At 48.1% G+C, this 22,301-nt stretch overlaps 1 protein-coding gene across 3 annotated transcripts in view; it reads left to right on the forward strand.

Moving 5' to 3' along the window:
* Positions 1–22,301, forward strand: part of LOC145361077 (cdc42-interacting protein 4 homolog) — a 127,381-nt gene that overhangs the window by 38,657 nt on the left and 66,423 nt on the right. The window contains exon 1 of one of the 3 annotated variants that reach the window (XM_080216656.1): positions 8,415–8,660. The exons of 1 other annotated variant lie outside the window; for it this stretch is intronic. In XM_080216656.1, the coding sequence (XP_080072782.1) occupies positions 8,604–8,660 (57 nt within the window). In that variant the 5' untranslated portion in view covers positions 8,415–8,603. Of the gene's footprint in view, positions 1–8,414; positions 8,661–22,301 lie in introns of those variants that run through there. One more of the 3 variants, XM_080216654.1, reaches the window with a different exon arrangement.

The raw sequence follows: 22,301 nt of genomic DNA on the forward strand, positions 1-22,301 counted from the left end.
GAATGTTGGGTGAGAAAGGCGATGGTCGGGACACTCCTTACTCTGCCAACTGGCATCATGAATCCTCGGAAGATTCAGATAGGAGGGGCAGCACAGTGGTTAGCCCTGCTGCCTCACAGCGCCAGGACCCGGGTTCGATTCCCGGCTTTGGGTTACTTCCTGTGTGGAGTCTGCACCCTCTCTCTCTGTGCCTGGGTGGGTTTCCTCCCACAATCTGAAAGCATTAGCCATGTTAAATTCTCCCTCAGTGTATCTAAACAGGCGCCGGAGTGTGGTGACTGGGGGGATTTTTCAGATTAACTTCCTTGCAGTGTTAATGCAAGCCTATTTGTGACACTAATAAGTAAATTATAAACTTAATCTCCCTTCCTCCCCTCCACCAGATGCTGTTGAATAGTGCAAGAGCTGGAGCATGGAATTGACATGTAATCAGCAGATACTGAGAGAAACACTCTGGATGTCACACTCACTGGGGGTGGGGCTTACCCTTTTTTATTCATTCGTGGGACCTGGGCGTCGCTGGCTGGCCAGCATTTATTGCCCATCCCTAGTTGCCCCTTGAGAAGGTGGTGGTGAGCTGCCTTCTTGAATCGCTGCAATCCATGTGCTGTGGGTTGACCCACAATACCGTCAGTTGGGGGGAGTTCCAAGATTTTGACCCAGCGACTGCGAAGGAACAGCCGATATATTTCCAAGTCAGGATGATGAGTGGTTTGGAGGGGAACTTGCAGGTGGTGGTGTTCCCCATGTATCTGCTGCCCTTGTCCTTCCAGATGGAAGTGGTGGTGGATTTGGAAGGTGCTGTCTAAGGATCTTTGGTGAATTGCTGCTTCATTGCATGTTAATGTAAGCCAACTTGTGACAGTAATAAATAAACTTAAAAAAAACTCAAAGTAGTTGAAACCACTAATAAATAAACTTTGTAAAAAAAAGATCTGACTTCAGTTTAACCTCAGACTGAGAGCTTTCATAGCTCTGCGGCATAGGAATGGTATTTCCCCTTACATTATTAGTCACCACATTCATTCTGTTTTGTGTTGAGATTAAGGAATGTAAAAATTGGTTGTTAAAGTAATGATATAAAATGTAGTACTGATACACGGAACAGGTTTAAAGTTTATTTATTAGTGTCACAAGTAGGCTGACATTAACACTGCAATGAAGTTACTGTTAAATATCCCCTCGGATATCAGCTTGGATGGCACACAATTTTCCCTCGGTCTCTCTCTCTCTTTTGCTACTCTGGCGTTGAACCAGCCAACGGAATGCTGTCTTGCTTTGGAACAGTGACAGCAGTTCAAAGCAAAAATGTATTGAATTGTGGTAAAGTGCTTTTGGACATCCTGAGGTTGCAAAAGGCCCCCAGATCAAAGCAAACCTGCCTTCAAATGAACTCTAGAAGTCATTTTGGTTTTCCTCGTGTGTTGAAGCTACGTTGACGGATCTGTCTGGTCACGTGACCCAGAAGCCCTGGGTCTATCTCCCCCTGCCCCTCAAAGGAATATATTCTAGGTTCTATGTAGCAGTGTCTTTCCTCACATTTGATGTGAATGTAGGGTAGGTGCTGAGAGGTTGTTTCGCCCTGGCTGGGGAATCTGGGACACAAGGACACATCCTCGGGATCGATGGTTCAGGACTGAGCTGAGGAGACGTTTCTCCCCTTGGAGCATTGTGAATTTTCAGAATCGTCTGCCCCAAAGGGCTCTGGAAAGAACCGTAGATTCCCGACAGTGCCATTTGGTCCATCGCGTCTACACTGTCTCTCCGAGACCCTCCTCTGTCCCCCGTAGCCCTGCTCAGTTCCTGTGTCCAATCTATCCAACCCACAAATAGAACTGTAGAATCCCTGCTTTCGGAGATATTAAATTGAAGCTCTGTCTGCTGTCTTGAGTTATTCTGAAGAAGATCAGGGAACTGCATAGAATCCTGACAGTGCAGAAGGAGGCCATTTGGCCCATCGAGTCTGCATCAACAACAGCCCCACCCAGGCACTATCCTCATAACCCTACATGTTTACCCTGCTACTCCTGATGACACTAACTGTCAATTTAGCATAGCCAATCCACTTAATCGGCACACCTTTGGACTGTGGGAGGAAACTGGAGCACTCGTGCAGACACGGGGAGAACATGCAAACCCCACACAGACAGTGACCTGAGCCAGGATTTGAACCCGGGCCCTTGGCGCTGTGAGACAGCAGAGCTAGCCAGTGTGCCACTGTGCTGCACAACTTTGGACAGTGAGGGGCAATTAGCACGGCCAATCCACCTAACCTGTACATCTCTGGACTGTGGGAGGAAAATGGAGCACCCGGAGGAAACCCATGCAGCCATGGGGAGAATGTGCAGACTCTGCATAGGCAGTTACAGGAGGCTAGAATTGAACACAGGCCCTTGGCTGAGGGATTAATCACTATGCCATCATATTCCTCTGTTCACTGAATCCAATATTGAGATTCATCGATCTTTAATCTCTTGGGCAATTTATGTATATGGGGATGGGGTAGGAAAATGGAGTTGCGATGAAACATCAGCCACTCTCCTGTTGATTGGCAGAGCATGCTGGGGGGGTTTAATGGTCTATTCCTATTTCTCAAGTTCTACTGTCGCAGTGTAACTTGTCTGTCACACTGTGGTTTGCATCTCGATGCTTCAGATTCGATATGAGTGGGATCTCTCTGCTCACTTCAGACTTTTGAATGGACCTACCTCACATTAAGTTGATCTTTCTCTACACCCTGGCTCTGACTGTAACACTACATTCTGCACTCTCTGCTTTCCTTCTCTATGAACAGTATGCTTTGCCTGTATAGCGTGCAAGAAACGATACTTTTCACTGTGTGCTAAAGCATGTAACAGTAATAAATCAAATCAACAGACAGGAGTCTGTGGCGACAGTGGTGGAACTTTAACCACAGTGTGCAAATCTTCAAGAAGTCTTGAGGCAGAAACGCAGCCACTTCAGTCACTTGTGGCTGTTCCTCCACCCACCTCTTGAGCAAGGGAGGGGAGGGGAGGGGGTGTTCCAAGTGCCGAGGTAGATGGAGTGCCAATTCTCTTGTCGAGTGGGTAACTAAACCAGTTTCGAGTAGGTTTAGCCTCCCGCCTCTCACTTTTGTCACATCACGGACCTTTGATCCTGTGATGTGATCCACCTGAAAAGGGTTAATCATCTTTGATCTCTCTCTCTCTCTCTCTCTCTCTCTCTCTCTCTCAGGCCAACTTCAGTAAGGAGATTAGTCAGACTCCCAAGTTCTGCGGAAGTTGTGTAGTGGAGAGAAGTGATACTGTCTCTGATTGTAGGCTTTGCCCGGGGACATTAATAGAATTCAGAATATAACTAAAATGGGAGAGGGAGGGAATGAGTATTACTTGAACTGAGGCAGCAGAAAGTGTGTCTCTGTCTGTGTGTGTGTGTGTCTGTCTCTGTCTGTGTGTGTGTGTCTGTCGTTCCATGGACAGTACTTATTCTTTGTTAGCTTATCCAGTAGCTGTTGTTGACAAATTCTGATTTATTATTGTCACAGTGTTTTTTGCGTGCAATACAGACAAAGCATACCGTTCATTGAGTACATAGCAGCGAAAGAACAGAGTGTTACAGTCATAGAAAGATCAGCTTCATATAATGTAGGTCTCTTCAAAAGTCTGAGAGCATAGCAGCAGGGAACAAACTGTCCTTGAGTCAGTTGCTATGTGGTCTCAGACTTTAGTAACATTTTCCTGAAGGAAGAAGGTGGAAGAGAGAATGTCCAGGGTGCGTGGGGTCCTTAATTATGCTGGCTGCTTTGCCGAGACAGCAGGGAATGCATACAGAGTCAATGGATGGGAGGCTGGTTTGCGTGATGGACTTTGGGCTTTGTACACAACCCTTTGTAGTTCCTTGCGGTCTTGGGCAGAGCAGGAGCCCAAACCAAGCTGTGATACATCCGGAAAGAATGCTTTCTATGGTGCATCTGTAAAAGTTGGTGAGAGTCGTAGCGGACATGCCCAATTTCCTTAGTCTTCTGAGAAAGTAGAGGCATTGGTGGGGCTTTCTTAACTATAGTATTGGCATGCGGGTACCAGGCCAGGTTGTTGGTGATCTGGACGTCTAGAAACCTGAAGCTCTTGAAAGCTTGAAGTTCAATTTCTTTGTTGCTTCTGCTCTTCCTGGAGAGTCACTGGATGGTGATGATCTTTGTCCTCTGGCCACCTGCAGAACGCACCCCACTGACCGTAGATGGTCTGTTTAATGGGGCAGATTGGGAACCTCTGGGGCAATATTAGCTGAAACACAGTTTTCACCTCTGGAGCCCCAGTGATTATTTATTGGCTTGGTTATTTTTTCTTTAAATTTTGTATTGAAGCAAATATGAAAGATTGCTACATGTAATTAGGATATATTTTATCCCTGGGATTTACCATATGTTGTATTTTCTTTCATAAATATCTCCAACAAACTCTTGCAACGCCAGGAACCCAGGTTCGATTCCCAGCTTGGGTCGCTGTCTGTGTGGAGTCTGCACATTCTCCCTGTGTCTGCGTGGGTTTCCTCCGAGTGCTCCAATTTCCTCCCACAATCCAAAGATGTACGGGTGACGTTGATTGGCCATGCTAAATAAGACACAGGAGCAGAATTAGGCCACTGGGCCCATCGCCGTTCAATCGTGGCTGGTATTTCTCTCATCCCCATTCTCCTACCTTTTCCCCGATCCACTTATTAAGAACCTTTCTATTGACCCTAGTGTCGGGGGATTACCATGGTAGATATGTGGGGTTACGGGAATAGGGCCTGGGTTGGACTGTGGTTGGTGCAGACTTGATGGGCTGAATGGCCTACTGCAATGTGTGGATTCTGTGAAAGCTAGGTGGACGGAGGGCGCGAGGGACCTAAATTATGGACAAAAGTCGCATTCCATGTTCTGTAGCTGAGCCACAGAGGGGTGGAATAGGCTCAAGGGGCTGGAAGTTTCTGTAACAACCCCCCCAGAGGAATGTGGCATGGCCACTTTCTGGTCTGCCCTGCCCAAAATAAAAATATGTACTTAAGGACTGTGATGTTAGGATGTTTATTGGAGGAGGAGAGCCAACTATTACATTGGCCTTAGAGCACTTAAATAGCACTGGGCGTTAAGTGGGGGGAGGATGAGATTTGTAGTGATGAGATTGAGTGGGAATAGTGCCAGGGGGGTGGTGCTTTAGAAAAACATTGTGATAGAGAAGAATTTCAATATCTGTAGGACAGCAAGAACTTAATGGTACTTAAATCAGGGCAAACAGTTGCCAGGAGTGTGTGTCTATTTTTAGCTGTGAGCTGGAGGCTGGTTTGAGTGTTTGTCTTTCTGAAAGGTCAGTTGTGTGATGGAATGAGTTTGCCATCCAGTTACTGCTGGTACATTTACCTGAGTCCTCGCAAATTCCAAAGCAGAATGTCTTTGTTAAGAGGAGAGTGAGAGAGGCTCACTTTATGGCTTATGTTAACTTGCCTCGCCAGCCCAGGACAAAGAAGATCCAGGTTTGTCTCTCAGCCTGTGAATTAGCGAATTGCAGCCAGGATGATAATAACAAATTGTTTTTATACTACCCTGGTCCGAGTGGCAGGAGAGGGGATTGTGCTTAGTGGGAAGAGTGTGCAAGAACAGGTTGAAGGTTGTAGCAAGGATGATACGGTTAACCAATCCATAGAGTCCCTACAGTGCAGGAGACCATTCGGCCCATCGAGTCTACACTGACAACATACCTTGAGCTTTGTCGAAGGGTCATCTGGACTCGAAACATCAGCTCTTTTCTCTCCTTACAGATGCTTCCAGACCTGCTGAGATTTTTCAGCGTCTCCTCTTTTCTTGGTTTCAGATTCCAGCATCCGCAGTAATTTGCTTTTATAATCCCAGCCCTTCCCCTGCATATTTACCCTGCTAATCTCCCTGACACTAAGGTCATGGCCAGTCAATATAACCCACACGTCTTTCGGACTGTGGGAGGAAACCAGAGCACCCGGAGGAAACCCATGCAGATATGGGGAGAACATGCAAACTCTACACCCAAGCTGGGAATCGAACACGGGTCCCTGGCGCTATGAGGCAGCAGTGCTAACCACTGTGCCACCATTGCAGCCCGTTATCCAATAAAGTTACCTGTGGAAGAATCAAAAAGCTATTGAACTGGTCTTAAGGGGAGTCGAACCCTTTGTCCTTCCCCTTCCACGTTTCACACCAGAGACCTCTGTTTCCCCCTCTGGACATTTAACTTTCTCAACAGGAGAGTGTGGCACAGAGGTTAGCACTGCTGCCTCACAGTGTTAGGGACCCAGCTTCAATTCCAGCCTTGGGTCACTGTCTATGTGGAGTCTGCACATTCTCCCCTGTGCCTGCGTGGGTTTCCTCCAGATGCTCCGGTTTCCTCCCCTCTCCAAAGAAATGTGGATTAGGTTGATTGACTGTGCTCTGACGAAGGCTCATCCAGATGCTGCCTCTATTCTCTCCCTGCAGATATTGTCTGGCCTGCTGAGTTTTTCCAGCATTTTCTGTCTTTGATTCCAGCATCCGCAGTATTTTGCCTTTATCTGCGGGTTAGGTGGACTGGCCTTGCTAAATTGCCCCTTAGTGTCTAGCGGGATAAACACAGGGGGTTACGGGGACTTGGCCCGGGGTGGGATTGTTGTTGGTGCAGGCTCGAGGGGCTGAATGGCCTCCTGCACTGTAGGGATTGAATGAAATTGGAGAGAGCATTATCTTTATTTTCAGTACCTTTGTTACAGACTTGTGTCTTGTTCTTGCACAAAAGACAGGCAAATGGTCTTTCACGCCACATTTGTGATTGGCGAAGCTTTGCCCAACAACTTGAGATACTCTTTCATCTTTCCATCATAAAAAAGATTCTTGTTTTTGTTGTCCTCCCGGCAGTTGCAGCACAATAAAGATCTGTGTGGATAATGGAAGATGCAAAGTTCGCTGATCAAATAGATCAACTGATTAGAAATACTCCACAACCATACCCTATTCTGTGCTACTTATTACTACCCTGTCTGCTTCTGTTGACTCTGTATTCCCTAACAGGTAAACTCACACAAACTCCCTCCATGTCCTTGCCAATGTGCCATGGCACGGTGGCACAGTGGGTTAACACTGCTGCCTCACAGTGCCAGGGACCCGGGTTCGATTCCCGGCTCGGGTCACTGTGTGGAGTTTGCATGTTCTCCCCATGTCTACGCGGGTTTCTTCCGGGTGCTCAGGTTTCCTCCCACAGTCTAAAAGACTTGTCAGTGAGAAAACGGTTCAGATTCATCTTTTAAAATTAATCATAGCATCCTACAGTTCAGAAGGAGGCCATTTAGCCCATTGGGTCTGCACCGACTGCAATCTCACCCAGGCCCTATCCCCATAACCCCATGCATTTACCCTAGCTAGTCCCTCTGAGACTAAGGGGAAACCTGTGACACTAAGGGCGGTATGGTGGCACACTGGTTAGCACTGCTGCCTCACAGCTCCAACGACCTGGGTTTGATTCCCAGCTTGGGTCACTGTCGGTGTGGAGTCTGCACGGACTCCTCCGGGTACTCCAGTTTCCTCCCACAGTCCAAAGAGTGCAGGTTAGGTGAATTGGCCATGCTAAAATCTGCCTCAGTGTACCCGAACAGGCGCCGGAGCGTGCTGACTTGGGGATTTTCACAGTAGCTTCACAGCAGTGTTAATATAAGCCGACTTGTGACACTAATAAATAAACTTTTACTTTAAATTTAATACGGCCAATCCACCTAAACCTGCACAGCTTTGGATTGCGGTGGGGGGGTGGCGAACCCACACAGACATGGGGAGGACGTGCAGACTCCACACAGACAGTGACCCAAACCGGGAATCGAACCCGGGTCCCTGTGAGGCAGCAGTGCTAACCACTGTGCCACCCACAAAGATACAGCTTTGAGCCAAAGCTGATGCGCATTTAGCGCATTTCTGTTGATGTTTTGAATCTTCCCCTGTGCATTGGACTGAGGAAATCGCTGCTTGTGAGGGGGATGAAAATGGGGGTGGGGGGGGGAACCGGGAGGTATTTGTGAATGTGCGTGAAATCAATCTGAGGGAGGGAGGGTGGGGGAGGAGGGGATTAACCAGGTTAGCAGATACAGCCTCACAGCCTGTCGGGACTGTAACTGAATTAACGTGATCTGCTGACTTCTCAGCTGAATGAAATGCTTTTCTTTTGCAGTAATAACCGGGTGCCTCAAACAGATTAATTGTGGGTTTTGAGAAGCGAGCGTCTCCGAATTCCCTTTGCTCGTGAATGGACGTGGTTGTGCTTTGGGTCATGTGGAGAGGATTCGGGTGATTAGCAGGCAGCAGTCGTGGCGAGTGATTAGGAGCATAAATCGTTCAGCGTCTAATCAAATTAGAAAATTAAATTCGCTCCGCTGTGAGAAACTGTCCCATCAGCTGCCTGGGCCCCTAGCCCTGGAATTCCGTCCAGCATTTGGTTTATTATTGTCACATGTATTAACATACAGTGAAAAGTATTATTTCCCGCGCGCTATTACAGACAAAGCGTACCATTCATAGAGAAGGAAAGGAGAGAGTGCAAAATGTAGTGTTACAGTCACAGCGAGGGTGTAGAGAAAGATCAACTTAATGCAAGATGGATCCAGTCAAAAGTCTGACGGCAGCAAGGAAGAGGCTGTTCTTGAATCGGTTGGTACGTGACCTCAGATTTTTGTATCATTTTCCCAAAGAAAGAAGGTGGAAGAGAGAATGTCCTGGGTGTGTGGGGTCCTTAATTATTCTGGCTGCTTTGCTGAGGCAGCGGGAAGTGTAGACAGAGTCGGTGGATGGGAGGCTGGTTTGTGTGATGCATTGGGCTACATTCACGACCTTTCGTAGTTCCTTGTGGTCTTGGGCAGAGTAGGAGCCCATACCAAGCTGTGATACATCCAGAAAGAATGCTTTCTATGGTGCATCTGCAGAAGTTGGTGAGCGTTGTAGCTGACGTGGCAAACTTCCTTAATCTTCTGAGAAAGTAGAGGTGTTGGTGGGGCTTTCTTAACTATAGTGTCGGCATGTGGGGTGGGGGGGAACGCAGTGTCGCTCCCTTTGTGGCTCCAATCCAGTGAAGTGCCTTGGGCTGCTTTATCAAGTTAAAACCACAATATAAATAGAAGTTGCATATTAGTGTGGGACTTACCCACCGTCCCACCCGGATTGGCATCATTTGGGATGTTTGATGCCTAAGTGCTGATGAAATGGAGTGTAGAAGGATGAGGGAGGGATCTCATTGAAACTTGGCAAATTATGTTGCAGTTATATAAGACGTTGGTTAGGCCACATCTGGAATACTATGTCCAATTCTGGTGACCGCACTACCAGAAGGATGTGGAGGCTTTGGAGAGATTACAAAGAGTACTAGGATGTTGCCTGGCTTGGAGGGTATTAGCCTCCTGATCCATGTGTGATTTCAAATCCCATCATGGCAGTTTGGGGAATTTAAATACAGTTAATTAAAAACAAGTCTGAAAGAAGCAACTGGACCTTTCGGGGGAGAAGTCTGCCGTCCTTGCCTGGTCTGGCCTACCTGTGACTCCAGAGCCACAGCAATGCAGTTAACAATTAAATGCGATTGGAATTGGCCACAACAGGAAAACATGTTCCCAATAGGCTACCGCTTTTCCCAACTCGCTGTGGAATTGGGAGATTGAAAGGTACCTGTGAAATTCCCAAACCCCTCCCCCCCACAACCTCCTTCACAACACCGCCCCTTTCACAACATCCCCTCACTCACGCACGCACACACACATCCGCAGGTGCCTCTCCCCAGCCTCGCTTTCTAAGAAAGTTCCTCTTGGTTCTTTGCTTCCATTCTCCTGTCTGCGGTGATTACATTTTGAAACAAAATCTTTTCTCGAGTCTCAGAGTGGACAGAGTGAGCCCTCAACCCGTCTCCTTGCTTTGCTCCAAAAAAAAAACCAACCCAAACTGAATCCAATTTGGGATTCCCACAAGAGTTTATTTATTAGAAGTTGCGTATTGCAGTGTGGTTCTTACCCACCCGGATTGGCATCACTTGGGATGTTTGATGCCCAAGTGGTGATGGAATGGAGTTTAGAAGGATGAGGGCAGGATCTCATTGAAACTTGGCAAATTATGTTGCAGTTATATAAGACATTGATTAGGCCACATTTGGAACTTGCGTCCAATTCTGGTCATCACACTACTGGAAGGATGGTGAAGGCTTTGGGGGGGAGTACAGAAAGAGAACAGGATGTTGCCTGGTATGGAGGGTATTAGCAATGAGGAGAGATTGAATAAACTGGGATTGCTTTCCCTGGAAAGACGGAGGCTGAGGGGCAACCAGATAGAAATTTATAAAATTATGAGGGGTATAGATAGGGTGAAAAGTTGGAAGCTTTTTCCCAGGTCAGAAATAACAATTACAAGGGGCTGCAAGTTCAAGATAAGAGGGGAAAGGTTCAGTAGAGATGGTGCGGGGAATGTTTTTTACACAGAGAGAGATGGGGGCCTGGAATGCACTGCCAAGTGAGGTGGTCGAGACCGATACATTAGCGGCATTTAAGACTTATCTGGATAGACACATGAACAGACGGGGAATAGAGGGATACAGGCAGTTGGTCGAGATATGACAATGTGATTGATGCAGGTTTGGAGGGCCAAAGGGCCTGTTCCTGCACTGTTCTTTGTTCTTTTATAGAATACTGAAAGGCCTGGATAGAATGGACATGGGGAAGATGTTTCCATTAGTGGGAGAGACTGGGATCCGAGGGCACAGCCTCAGGGTAAAGGGACAACCCTTTAGAACTGAGATGAGGAGGAATTTCTTCAGCCAGGGGGTGGTGAATCTGTGGACTTCATTGTCACAGAGGAGGCCGGGCCATTGAGTGTATTTAAAACCAAGTTAGATAGGTTCTTGATTGGTAAGGGGATCAAAGGTTCCTGGGGGAGGGAGAGGGGTGGGGAGAAGGAGGGAGAATGGTGTTGAGAAACTTATCAGCCATGATTGAATGGTGGAGCAGACTCGATGGGCTGAATGGCTGAATTCTGCTCCAAATCTTAGTCTTATGCAACAGGTTCCTTCTCAGACCCTTGAGAGGTTGGGTAAGGGGCTGCAGATGGAAGAAGCAGTGATTTTCTTGCTACAGTCAGCCACTGGGACACAGCCACTGCTGGCATTTAGGCTGAAAAAGCAACAGTTTAAATACAAGTGGCATGGTGGCACAGTGGTTAGCACAGCTGCCTCACAGCGCCAGGGACTTGGGTTCGATTCCCAGCTTGGGTCACTGTCCATGTGGAGTTTGCACGTTCTCCCTGTGTGTGAATGCCCCCCCCAACCCCGGTTTCCTCCCGCAGTCTGAAAGATGTGCTGGTTAGGGTGCATTGACCATGCTATATTATCCCTCCGTGTTACCCGAACAGTGTGGTGACTGGGGGATTTTCACAGTAACTTCACTGCGGTGTTAATGTAAGCCGACTTGTGGCTAATAAATAAACTTTACTAGTCGACAGCTTACCGAAATGTTGAGAGCGTCAAGGCTAGATCCTCAACTGGCCAACTTTCCGAGGAGACGGGGATAAACAGATATTTCTCAGGGTACTGTGGCAATCCTGTTGCGCTCCTGACTAAGCTTAGCTTGGCACAGTCTCCCGGAAAGTACCTATTTAATTTCTTACCAGGCTGCACCATTGTGGCAGTCCTTAGGAGCGAGGTTATCCAGGGCAGCCATTGTGTCAGGATATTATTGAGTGAATTGGAGATGATGACGGAGGTTGCTCAGGGGTTAGGTGGGGGCATGACTGCCTCGCGAAAGTTCAGGTTCTCGACATGAGTCCAGAGAGGCGGAAAGAAAGGAGCGCATTGTCCTGGCAACCCAGGTAGCCACAATTAGGAGTGGGGGGGGCAGGGGAATCTGAATTGCAGAGGGAAGGATCAGGATGATGCATTGTCTGATCAAATGGCCAATCTCCAAACAGCCCCTTTTCGAGTTGCGTCTGTCACGTGGAGCAGCTGTGTTTACAGGGGAGCTGGATAAATAGAATGGAATGAAAGGAGGAGGCGTCTTCGGGTTAGGAGGGGCATCGTGCTGTGCACAGACCCATTGGGCCAAATGGCCTGTTTGTGCTTTTAAAATGTATAATTCCATGAATGTGTTGGATGAGTTTAAACCAGCGTTTAGTTGACTGTTCCACACTTGTTTTTGTTGTTTATGTGTTTATGGCATTACAAGCTCTGCATTGAGGGGTGTGTCTGTGTGTGTGTGTCTGTGTGTGTGTGTGTCTGTGTGTGTGTGTGTCTGTGTGTGTGTGTGTGTCTGTGTGTGTGTGTCTGTGTGTGTGTTTGCGTGTGCGCGCGCGCTAGCCTCTGAGAACAGAAGGGGATTGGTTGAGTTTAGTTGTCTCTGTTAAGCCCCCACAATGTACGTATAAACAGTCCCAGACCCTCAAAGTCAGGCGTGGATTAACTACAAGTGCTCAGTATGGCAAGCAGGTTCTTCAACAGCCTGTCTATTGCTTTCCGCTGTGTATGCGGGGAGGTCCAATACCTCAAAGACCAGCTTCATTGCTTCTCCCAGTCCTGCCGAGCCGGACTGGTGCCTTCATAACTGCTGTCAACACAAAAGAGAGGACTGCTCCTCCCAGGAGCTGATTCAGGAAAGTTTATGACGATGCGGCCGATTATGAAAGGGAGGCTCTTGAGTTTCCTGCCCTCTTTCCCCTCCATCCCAACACCTCTTCCTGAGTAGGACTTGGATTCACACCCACCTGGAGTTTAAACTTGCAAGCTGAACATTTGTATAATGCAAAAAGACCAAGACTGATATGGAAATGTATTTCTTTGTTTATACATCCCTGTATGGGCGTTAAGGGCGTTCAAATGGTCAGTGGATAGACATATGGATAACATTGGAATAGTTTAGGTTAGAGGATCATTAGATTGGTTCCACTGGTCGGCGCAACATCGAGGGCCGAAGGGCCTGTACTGCACTGTAATGTTCTATGTATCTCACGGTGGCACAGTGTTTAGCACTACTGCCTCACAGCGCCAGAGACCTGGGTTCGATTCCTGGCTTGGGTCGCTGTCTGTGCAGAGTCTGCCGTTCTCCCCGTGTCTGTGTGGGTTTCCTCTGGGTGCTCCGGTTTCCTCCCACAGTCCGAAAGACGTGCTGGCTGGGGTGCATTAGCCGTACTAAATTCTCCCTCAGTGTACCTCAACAGGCACCGGAGTGTAGCGACTAGGGGATTTTCACAGTAACTTGATTGCACTGTTAATGTAAGCTGACTTGTGATACTAATAAATAAACATCAAACTGCTTTGCTTTGGTCAGGGTTCCTCTATGCAAATTTTGATTTGATTTATTGTCACATGTATTACTATACAGTGGAGAGTATTGTTTCTTGTGTGCTATACAGACAAAGCATCCCGTTCATAGAGAAGGAAAGGAGGGAGAGTGCAGAATGTAGTGTTAGAGTCATAGCCAGAGTGTAGAGAAAGATCAACTTAATGCGAGGTAGGTCCATTCAAAAGTCTGACAGCAGCAGGGAAGAAGCTGTTCTTGAGTCGGCTGGTACATGACCTCAGATTTTTGTATCTTTTTCCCGATGGAAGAGAGAATGTTGGGTGTGTGGGGTTCTTATTTATGATGGTCGCTTTTCCGAGGCAGCAGGAAGTGTAGAGGGAGTCATTGGGTGGGAGGCTGGTTTGCATGATGGACTGGGCTACATTTACAACCTTTTGTAGTTCCTTGTGGTCTTGTTCAGAGGAGGAGCCCATACCAAGCTGTGATACAACCAGAAAGAATGCTTTCTACGGTGCTTCTGTAAAAGTTAGTGAGGATCATAGCTGACATAACAAATTTCCTTCGTCTTCTGAGAAAGTAGAGGCGTTGGTGGGCTTTCTTAACTATAGTGTCGGCATGGGGGGACCAGGACAGGTTGCTGGTGATCTGGACACCAAGTCTGACAGCAGCAGGGAAGAAGCTGTTCTCGAGTCGGTTGGTACATGACCTCAGACTTTTGTATCTTTTCTCCCGATGGAAGAAGGTAGAAGAGAGAATGTCTGGGGTGCGTGGGGTCCTTAATTATGCTGGCTGGTTTGCTGAAGCAGTGGGAAGTGTAGACAGACTAAATGGATGGGAGGCTGGTTTGTGTGATGGATTGGGCTACTTTCGTGACCTTTTGTTGTGTTTTGCAGTCTTGGGCAGAGCAGGAGCCATACCAAGCTGTGATACAACCAGAAAGAATGCTTTCTATGGTGTGTCTGCAAAGTTGGTGAGAGTCGTAGCAGACATGCCAAATTTCCTTAGTCATCTGAGGAGGTAGAGACATTGGTGGGCTTTCTTAACAATAGTGTCAGCATGAGGGGGGACCAGGACAGGTTGTTGGTGATCTGGACACCTAAAAACTTGAAGCTCTCGACCCTTTCTCCTTCGTCCCCATTGATGTAGACAGGGGCATGTTCTCCACTACGCTTCCTGAAGTCGATGACAATCTCCTTTGTTCTGTTGATGTTGAGGGAGAGATTATTATCGCCGCACCAGTTCACCAGATTCTCTATCTTGTTCCTGTACTCATTGTTTGAGATCCGACACCACTACGGTGGTGTCATCGGCAAACCTGATGGTGTCGCACTGTCGTAAAGTGAAAACCACCTCGAATAGACACTGCATTCGTAAGCCACAGGGTTAGTGTGTAGCGGCTGTGAGCCCGAATCTCACCGCGTTTCTCTCTTGCCCCTCTCCTTCCCCTTCACCCTCCACCCCCAATTGCAAGGCCAAACAGAAGGCTTCCTAGCTAATATTAACTACATGGAAGCATGGGGACACAGTCTCAGGATAAGGGCTCCAATCATTTGGGGTCGGGATAAGGAGAAATAACTTCACTCGATGGGTTGTGAATCTTTGGAATTCTCCAGCCCAGAGGATTATACGTGCTCCATCATTGCAGTTCAAGCCTGGGATGGACAGATTTGTGGGGCAGAATTTTTGGGTCATTCACACCAGGATTTTCCAGTCCCGCTGCACTGAACGCTGAGTTGGCTGAGTGCCAAATCCTCACTGGCAACAGCAGCGTAGCGTGAATGGTTGGTGAGATCGCACCCCTATTCATAGAATCCCATCAGTGCAGAAGTAGGCCATTCAGCCCATCGAGAGAGCACCAACCACAATCCCACCCAGCCCCTATCCCCACAACCCCATGCATTTACCCTAGCTAGTCCCTCTGACACTAAGGGGCAATTTAGCACGGCCAATCTACCTAACCTGCACATCACTGGCACAGTTAGCACTGCTCCCTCACAGCATCAGGGACCCAGGTTCAGTTCTGTCCTTGGGTCGCTGTCTGTCTGTGAGGAGTTTGGACATTCTACCCGTGTCTGCATGGGTTTCCTTCGGGTTCCTCCCACAGTCCAAAGATGTGCAGGTTAGATGGACTGACGTTAAATTGACCCTAGTGTCGGGGGGATTAGCGGGGTAAATGGGTGGGGTTACGGCAGTAGGGCCTGGGTGGGATTGTGGTTGGTACAGACTGGATGGGCCAGAATTCTAATTCCAGGCATCGTCGCAGTGACTGAACAGGCCCGAGGGCAAATCCGTTGAACGTTGGATAATTGTGGTGAAATTTGAAGGAGCCGGAAGTGCTCCAGTGAACCGAGCAGGAAAGAGGAAGAGTTAGTGTTTCAGCCCGGTGACCTTTTATCAAAGATATTATATCATATTCCGAGACGTGACCACAAAGTATGCTCTGCTCCCAAAAACGAAAAGGAAACTGGCCTACCGTTCACAGACTTCCTCCTCGAGGACTGCAAAGCGGCTTGCTCAGGTTTCATTCTGCATGTGGCTTCTCCCTGTGTATTTCGCTGGTGTGTGTGCTTTTCACAACTGTGAAACCAAAGTCAGTCTCTCTCTCTCTCTTCCCCCAGCCCCCTCCTCCCTTAACTGCCTTGTTACACTCCCAGACATCTTCACTGCACCTCTTGTGTAATGATGTGGAGATGCCGGTGTTGGATTGGGGTGGGCGCTGGTGTTTTCTCCAGGTTCTCCCATTTCCCCCCCCTGCAGTCTGCCTCACAGCGCCGTGGACCCCGGCTTGATTCCCTCCTCAGGTCACTGTCTTTGCGGAGTCTGCACGTTCTCCCCGTCTCTGCGTGGGTTTCTTCCCACTGACCGAAAGATGTGCTGGCTAGGGTGCTTTGGCCGTGCTAAATTCTCCCTCAGCGTGCCCGAACAGGCGCCGGAGTGTGGTGACTAGGGGATCTTCACAGTAACTTCATTGCAGTGTTAATGTGGGTTGGTGGCACTGTGGTTAGCACTGTTGCCTTACAGCACTAGGGACCCCGGTTCGATTCCCGCCCCAGATCACTGTGCAGAGACTGCACATTCTTCCCGTGTCTGCATGGGTTTCCTCCTGGTGCGCCGGTTACCTCCCACGTTCTGAAAGATGTGCTGGTTAGGGTGCATTGACCCGAACAGGCACTGGACTGTGGCGACTCGAGGAATTTCACAGTAGCTTAATTGCAGTGTTAATGTAAGCCTAACGCGTGACTAATAAACTTTAACTTTTAATGTAAGCTTACTTAGAATCATAGAATCCTTACAGTGTACAATAAGAAGTCTCACAACACCAGCTGAAAGTCCAACAGGTTTATTTGGAATCACGAGCTTTCGGAGCACTGCTCCTTCATCAGGTAAGTGGCGAGGTGGGTTTCACAAACGCGGGATACATAGGGGAAGACACAAGTGCAAGCCCGTGATTCTAAATAAATCTGTTGGACTTTGACTTGGTGTTGTGAGACCTGTTTTGTAAGTTACGGAGTTGACACACCATCTTAAACCTCACCCGCCAGTGAGTGTGACATCCTGAGTATTTCTATCAGTATCTGCTGGTTCCATGTCTGTCCCGTCCTTCAATTCTTGCAGCTCTCAAGGGCATGTGGTGGAGGGGACAAAGGGAGATTAAGTTTTGTAGCTTATTTATTATCGTCACAAGTTGGCTTACATTAACATTGCAATGAAGTTACTGTGAAAATCCCCTAGCCCTCACACACCGGCGCCTGTTCAGGTACACTGAGGGAGAATTTAGCACGGCCAGTGCACCCTAGTAGGCACGTCTTTCGGACTGTGGGAGGAAACCGGAGTACCCGGAGGAAACCCACACAGACACGGGGAGAATGTGCAAATTCTTCACAGTGACCCGAGCCGGGAATCAGATCTGGGTTCCTGGTGCTGTGAGGCAGCAGTGCTAACCACTGCGCCACCGTGCTGCCCACTTTTGTATCTTTTTCTTGACGGAAGAAGGCAGAAGAGAGAATGTCCGGGTGCGCTGGGCCTTTGACTATATTGGCTTTTACAAGGCCGCGGGAAGTGTAGACGGAGTCAATGGATGGGACGCTGGTTTGAGTGATGGACTGGGCTTCGTTCACAACCCTTTTGTAGTTTGTTGCAGTCTTGGGCAGAGCAGGAGCCGTACCAAGCTGTGATACAACCAGAAAGAGTGCTTTGAATGGTGCATCAGTAAAAAAGCCTCTCCACTTCACTGGGCAGCATGGTGGTGCAGTGTTTAGCGCTACTGCCTCAGAGCTTCAGGGACCCGGGTTCGATTCCCGGCTTGGGTCACTGTCTGTGTGGAGTCTGCACATTCTCCCTGTGTCTGCGTGGGTTTCCTCCGGGTGCTCCAGTCTCCTCCCACACTCCAAAGATGTGCAGATTAGGTTGGCCATGCTAAATTGTCCCTTTAGTGTCCTGAGATGTGTAGGTTAGAGGGATTAGCAGGGTAAATAAGTGGGGGCTAAGGGGATAGGGCCTGGGTGGGATTGTTGTCGGTGGGGACTCGATGGGCCGAATGGTTTCCTTCCGCACTGTTGGAATTCTATGATTCAGCTATAGCTATGAGAAAGCAATGTTATTTGTGAATACCGAAAGATTTTTCGATCTCAAAAAGGGAATTTCATACTGAAATCTCTGCAGCAAGCAGGGGATTTTCTGAAGTTTTGCTTGTCTACACGTTCACTAACTCAGACCTTTTTAAAGGCAAACAGATCAGATTAAACTTCCTTGATTCCCCTCTGGAATCATTTTACAAACAGTAAATGGCCGATCGACTGAGCGGGACTGGCCCTTGAATATTACTTGATTCGAGAAAGTTTGCAGCGGTGTTTGGGGAGCGTGATCAGAGAGATAAGAGTTGGAAGCTAAAGATAAGGATGAGTAAAAACACCACAAAACAAAGCAGTTCCAGTGCCGACCAAGATGGCAAAACATGAGCATTAGTAACAGGGATTCTTTTGGGGTGGGCTGGGGTGTTTACTTCTGTATAAGGCCCTGATCAGACCCCATTTGGGGTATTGTGAGTAGTTTTGTGGCCCTGTATCTAAGGAAGGATGTGCTGGCCTTGGAAAAGGGTCCAGAGGAGGTTCACAAGAATAATCCCTGGAATGAAGAGCTTGTTGTATGAGGGATGGCTGAGGACTCTGGGTCTGTACTCATTGGAGTTTAGAAGGATGAAGCGGGGGGGGATCTTATTGAAACTTACAGGATATTGTGTGGCCTGGATAGAGTGGACGTGGAGAGGACATTTCCACTAATGGGAAAACCTAGAACCTCAGGCCAAAGGGACGATCCTTTAAAACAGAGATGAGGAGGAATTTCTTCAGCCAGAGAGAGTGGTGAATCTGTGGAACTCTTTGCCACAGAAAGCTGTGGAGGCCGGGTCATTGAGTGTCTTTAAGACAGAGATAGATAGGGTCTTGATTAATAAGGGGGTCAGGGGTTATGGGGAGAAGGCAGGAGAATGGGGATGAGAAAAATATCAGCCATGATTAAATGGTGGAGCAGACTCGATGGGCCGAGTGGCCTAATTCTGCTCCTATATTTTCTGGTCTTATGGGTGTGTGTTGGGACTGATGGTGAAGAGGCACTTTATACAGGAGAGAGGTGTACTCACCTGCGTTAAAAGCACCAGTTCTACAACGTGGCGATGATGAGTTGCGGTTGCACTGCTCAATGAAGCATGGCTTAAAAGAACATAAGAATTAGGAGCAGGCCGTTCGGACCATCGGGCTTGTTCTGCCATTCACTGAGATCATGGCTGATCTGATTGTGACCCAGTACCTGCACTTTCTTGCCTGGCCGACCCGTAACCCTCGACTCTCTTGTCAATCAGCAAGCCAGCCCTGGGCAGCACGGTGACGCGCAACGCCAGGGACCCGGGTTCGACTCCTGGCTTGGGCCACTGTCTGTGTGGAGTTTGCACGCTCTCCCCGTGTCTGCGTGGGTTTCCTGTGGTTTCCTGTCTCAGTCCAAAGATGTGCATGTTAGGTGAATTAGCCAGGTGAAATTGGCCCTTAGTGCCGGTGAGATTAGCACGGTCAATGAGGGTTGAGGGAGTCGGGCCTGGGTGGTATTGTAGTCGGTGCAGACTCAATGGACCAAATGGCCTCCATCTACTGTGGGGCTTCTTGAATATATTCAATGATAGCCAAGTTCCGCACACATGAGGACGGCCCCAACCAGGATCTTGGGTTCATGTCACACTATCTGTAACACTCACGACTTGCCTGGGCTTGCAAAATCTCACTAAGTGTCCTAGCTGGGGATAATACACATCTCTTTAACCTGTGCTTATCTTTCCACTCACATCGTCTGTATCTTTAAGACTAGATTACCTGCAAAGACTCACATTCCAACCATTACCTTGGAATTGAGTTTGTGTCTTTATACGCCCTGTTTGTGAACAGAACCCCCCACTTACCTGATGAAGGGGCAGTGCTCCGAAAGCTAGTGGTTTTTGCTACCAAATAAACCTGTTGGACTTTAACCTGGCGTTGTGAGATTTCTTACTGTGTTTACCCCAGTCCAACGCCAGCGTCTCCACATCATATATTCAATGACCCAGCCCCCACTGCTTGCTGGCTGGGGCAGTGGGGGGGGTGTAGTTTCACAGACTGCCAAAGCACAGAGGGGAGAACTTCTTCCACTGACTCAAGAACAGCTTCTTCCCTGCCGTTGTCAGACTTTTGAATGGACTTGTCATGTAATAAGTTGATCTTTCTCTACACCCTAGCTATGACTGTAACAGTACATTCTGCACTCTCTCCTTTCCTTCTCTATGAACGGTATGCCTTGTCTATTGTGCAAGAAACAATACTTTTCACTGTATACTAACAGATGTGACAATAATCAAATCAAATCAAATCTTTTCCATCTGAAAGGGAAATCTCTTATCTGAAGAGGAAACATCCTTTCAACATTTCTCTTCCAACCCCTTCACAATCTTAAATAAAAACACAAAATGCTGGTCTGGCAGCATCTCTATAGAGAGGAACCGAGTTAATCTTTCAACTCCATAGCACCCTGATACAGAACCCCCTCAGAATCATTTCAGTTTCAACAAGACCACCTCTCGTTCTTCAGTGGTTAGCACTGCTGCCTCACAGCGCTAGGGACCCAGGTTTGATTCCAGCTTCGGGGTCACTGAGCAGAGTTTGTACATCCTCCCTGTGTCTGCATGGGTTTCCTCCCTTACTCCAAAGATGTGCGGGTTAGGTGGATTGACCGTGCTAAATTGACTCTAGTGTCGGGGATTAGCAGGGTAAATATGTAGGGCTATGGGAACAGAGCCTGGGTGAGGTTGTTGCCAGTACAAGCTCTATAGGCTGAATGGCCTCCTGCACTGTATAGACTCTATGATTCTGAGCTCCAATGACGTTCGGCTAATTCTTTCTTCAAGGCTGCCGGTTTAACCTGATAGTTATTACCTGTTGCCAGCGTACGTCCTGATGGCAGTGCTGATTTAAAGTCTGCCTAAATCTTCCACTTTTCCACCTCCTCGGTCTCTTGAAACCAAGGCAAAAATGATTCTTCCCTGGATAGACATGAACCAGTTCTGTCAGCTCACACCACTGGTGACCAAGGCTTGGGTTCGAGTCTCACTCTAGGGCTTCAGCTCCAAGCCTAAGCGGATGCAACTCTATAGAACAAAGAACAATACAGCACAGGGACAGGTCCTTAGGCCCGTCAAGCCTGTGCCGATTCCTAATCCTTGTTTCGACCCACCACTTATTGCCCAGTTTCTGTCTCTCTGCTCGCCCCCCGTTCATGTGTCTATCAAGATGTTCCTTGAATGTTGCCAATGTGCCTGCTTCCACCACCTCTGCTGGTGCATTCCAGGCACCCACCACCCTCTGTGTGATAAACTTTCCCTGCACGTCTCCCCTGAACTTACCCACTCTCACCTTAAACCTGTGCCGTCTTGCCATAGAATCTGACAGTGCAGAAGAAGGCCATTCAGCCCATCGAGTCTGCACCAACCACAATCCCACCCAGGCCCTGTTTGCGTACCCCATGCATTTACCCTGGCTAGTCCCCCTGACACTAAGGGACAATTTAGCATGGCCAATCCACCCAACCGGCACATCTTTGGACTGGTCAACTCTTCCATGCTGGGATAAAGCCTCTGACTATCCACCCTGTCTGTGTCTCTCATAATTTTGTAGACCTCTATCAGGTCTCCCCTCAGCCTCCATCTTTCCAGCGAAAACAATCCCAGTTTATCCAACCTCCCCTCCATACATAAATCCTCCAGAATAGGGCAACACCCTGGTCAACCTTCACCACACCCTCTTCAAAGTACCCACTGGCAGTGTGGCGAGCAAACCTGCATGAAATACTCCAAATGCGGCCTAACTGAAGTTTTATACAGCTGCGAAATAGCTTGCCAACTTTTTATACTCAATGCCCTGGCTGATGAAGGCAAGCCTTGGGGAAAAGCCAAGCCCTGGTCCTGTCTTAACCTGTCGAGCTGGGCATTGAAGATGTTTGGAGGAACAATAGGACTCGGTTGGGATTCCGACCAGCATTCCTTTCCCTCCGGAATTGCCAACAGATTAATTGGGCCTCTATTTTAGCTGTGGCCAAATAGACTTGTTGTGTTTGTCTGCGTAACTCCAAACAGTGAAGGGTGCAGAGTGAGAGACTCCTTGAGAAATTCCAGAAAACTTTTGTATGAAGGGTTTTCTTTAGATCCAAGGAATAGACAAATAAGGAAGCACTGGTCACACAACGGAGTAGCAAGCAAGAGCTACATCAGCTTTCCTGCCTTGCCCAGGCCTGTTATCTCATTTCTCTTGTCTAGAATGCCTTTACCCTAGACTCTTGCAATTTTAAACATGGCCAATCTATAATTTTGAATAGTAATTATATGGGCTACGTTAACTAGTTTTTAATGTGTATTTTTGATCATCGTGCAGTGAGATCTGGCATACTTTATGCTTGTGGTCTGGGCTGCAAACCCTCTACATGCTGACTGGTGTTCTGGGTTTTTCCACAAGACACGATGG

Source organism: Carcharhinus amblyrhynchos, chromosome 33, assembly GCF_965287045.1.
Source record: "Carcharhinus amblyrhynchos chromosome 33, sCarAmb.v2.hapA, whole genome shotgun sequence".
NCBI classification, from domain to species: Eukaryota; Metazoa; Chordata; class Chondrichthyes; order Carcharhiniformes; family Carcharhinidae; genus Carcharhinus; species Carcharhinus amblyrhynchos.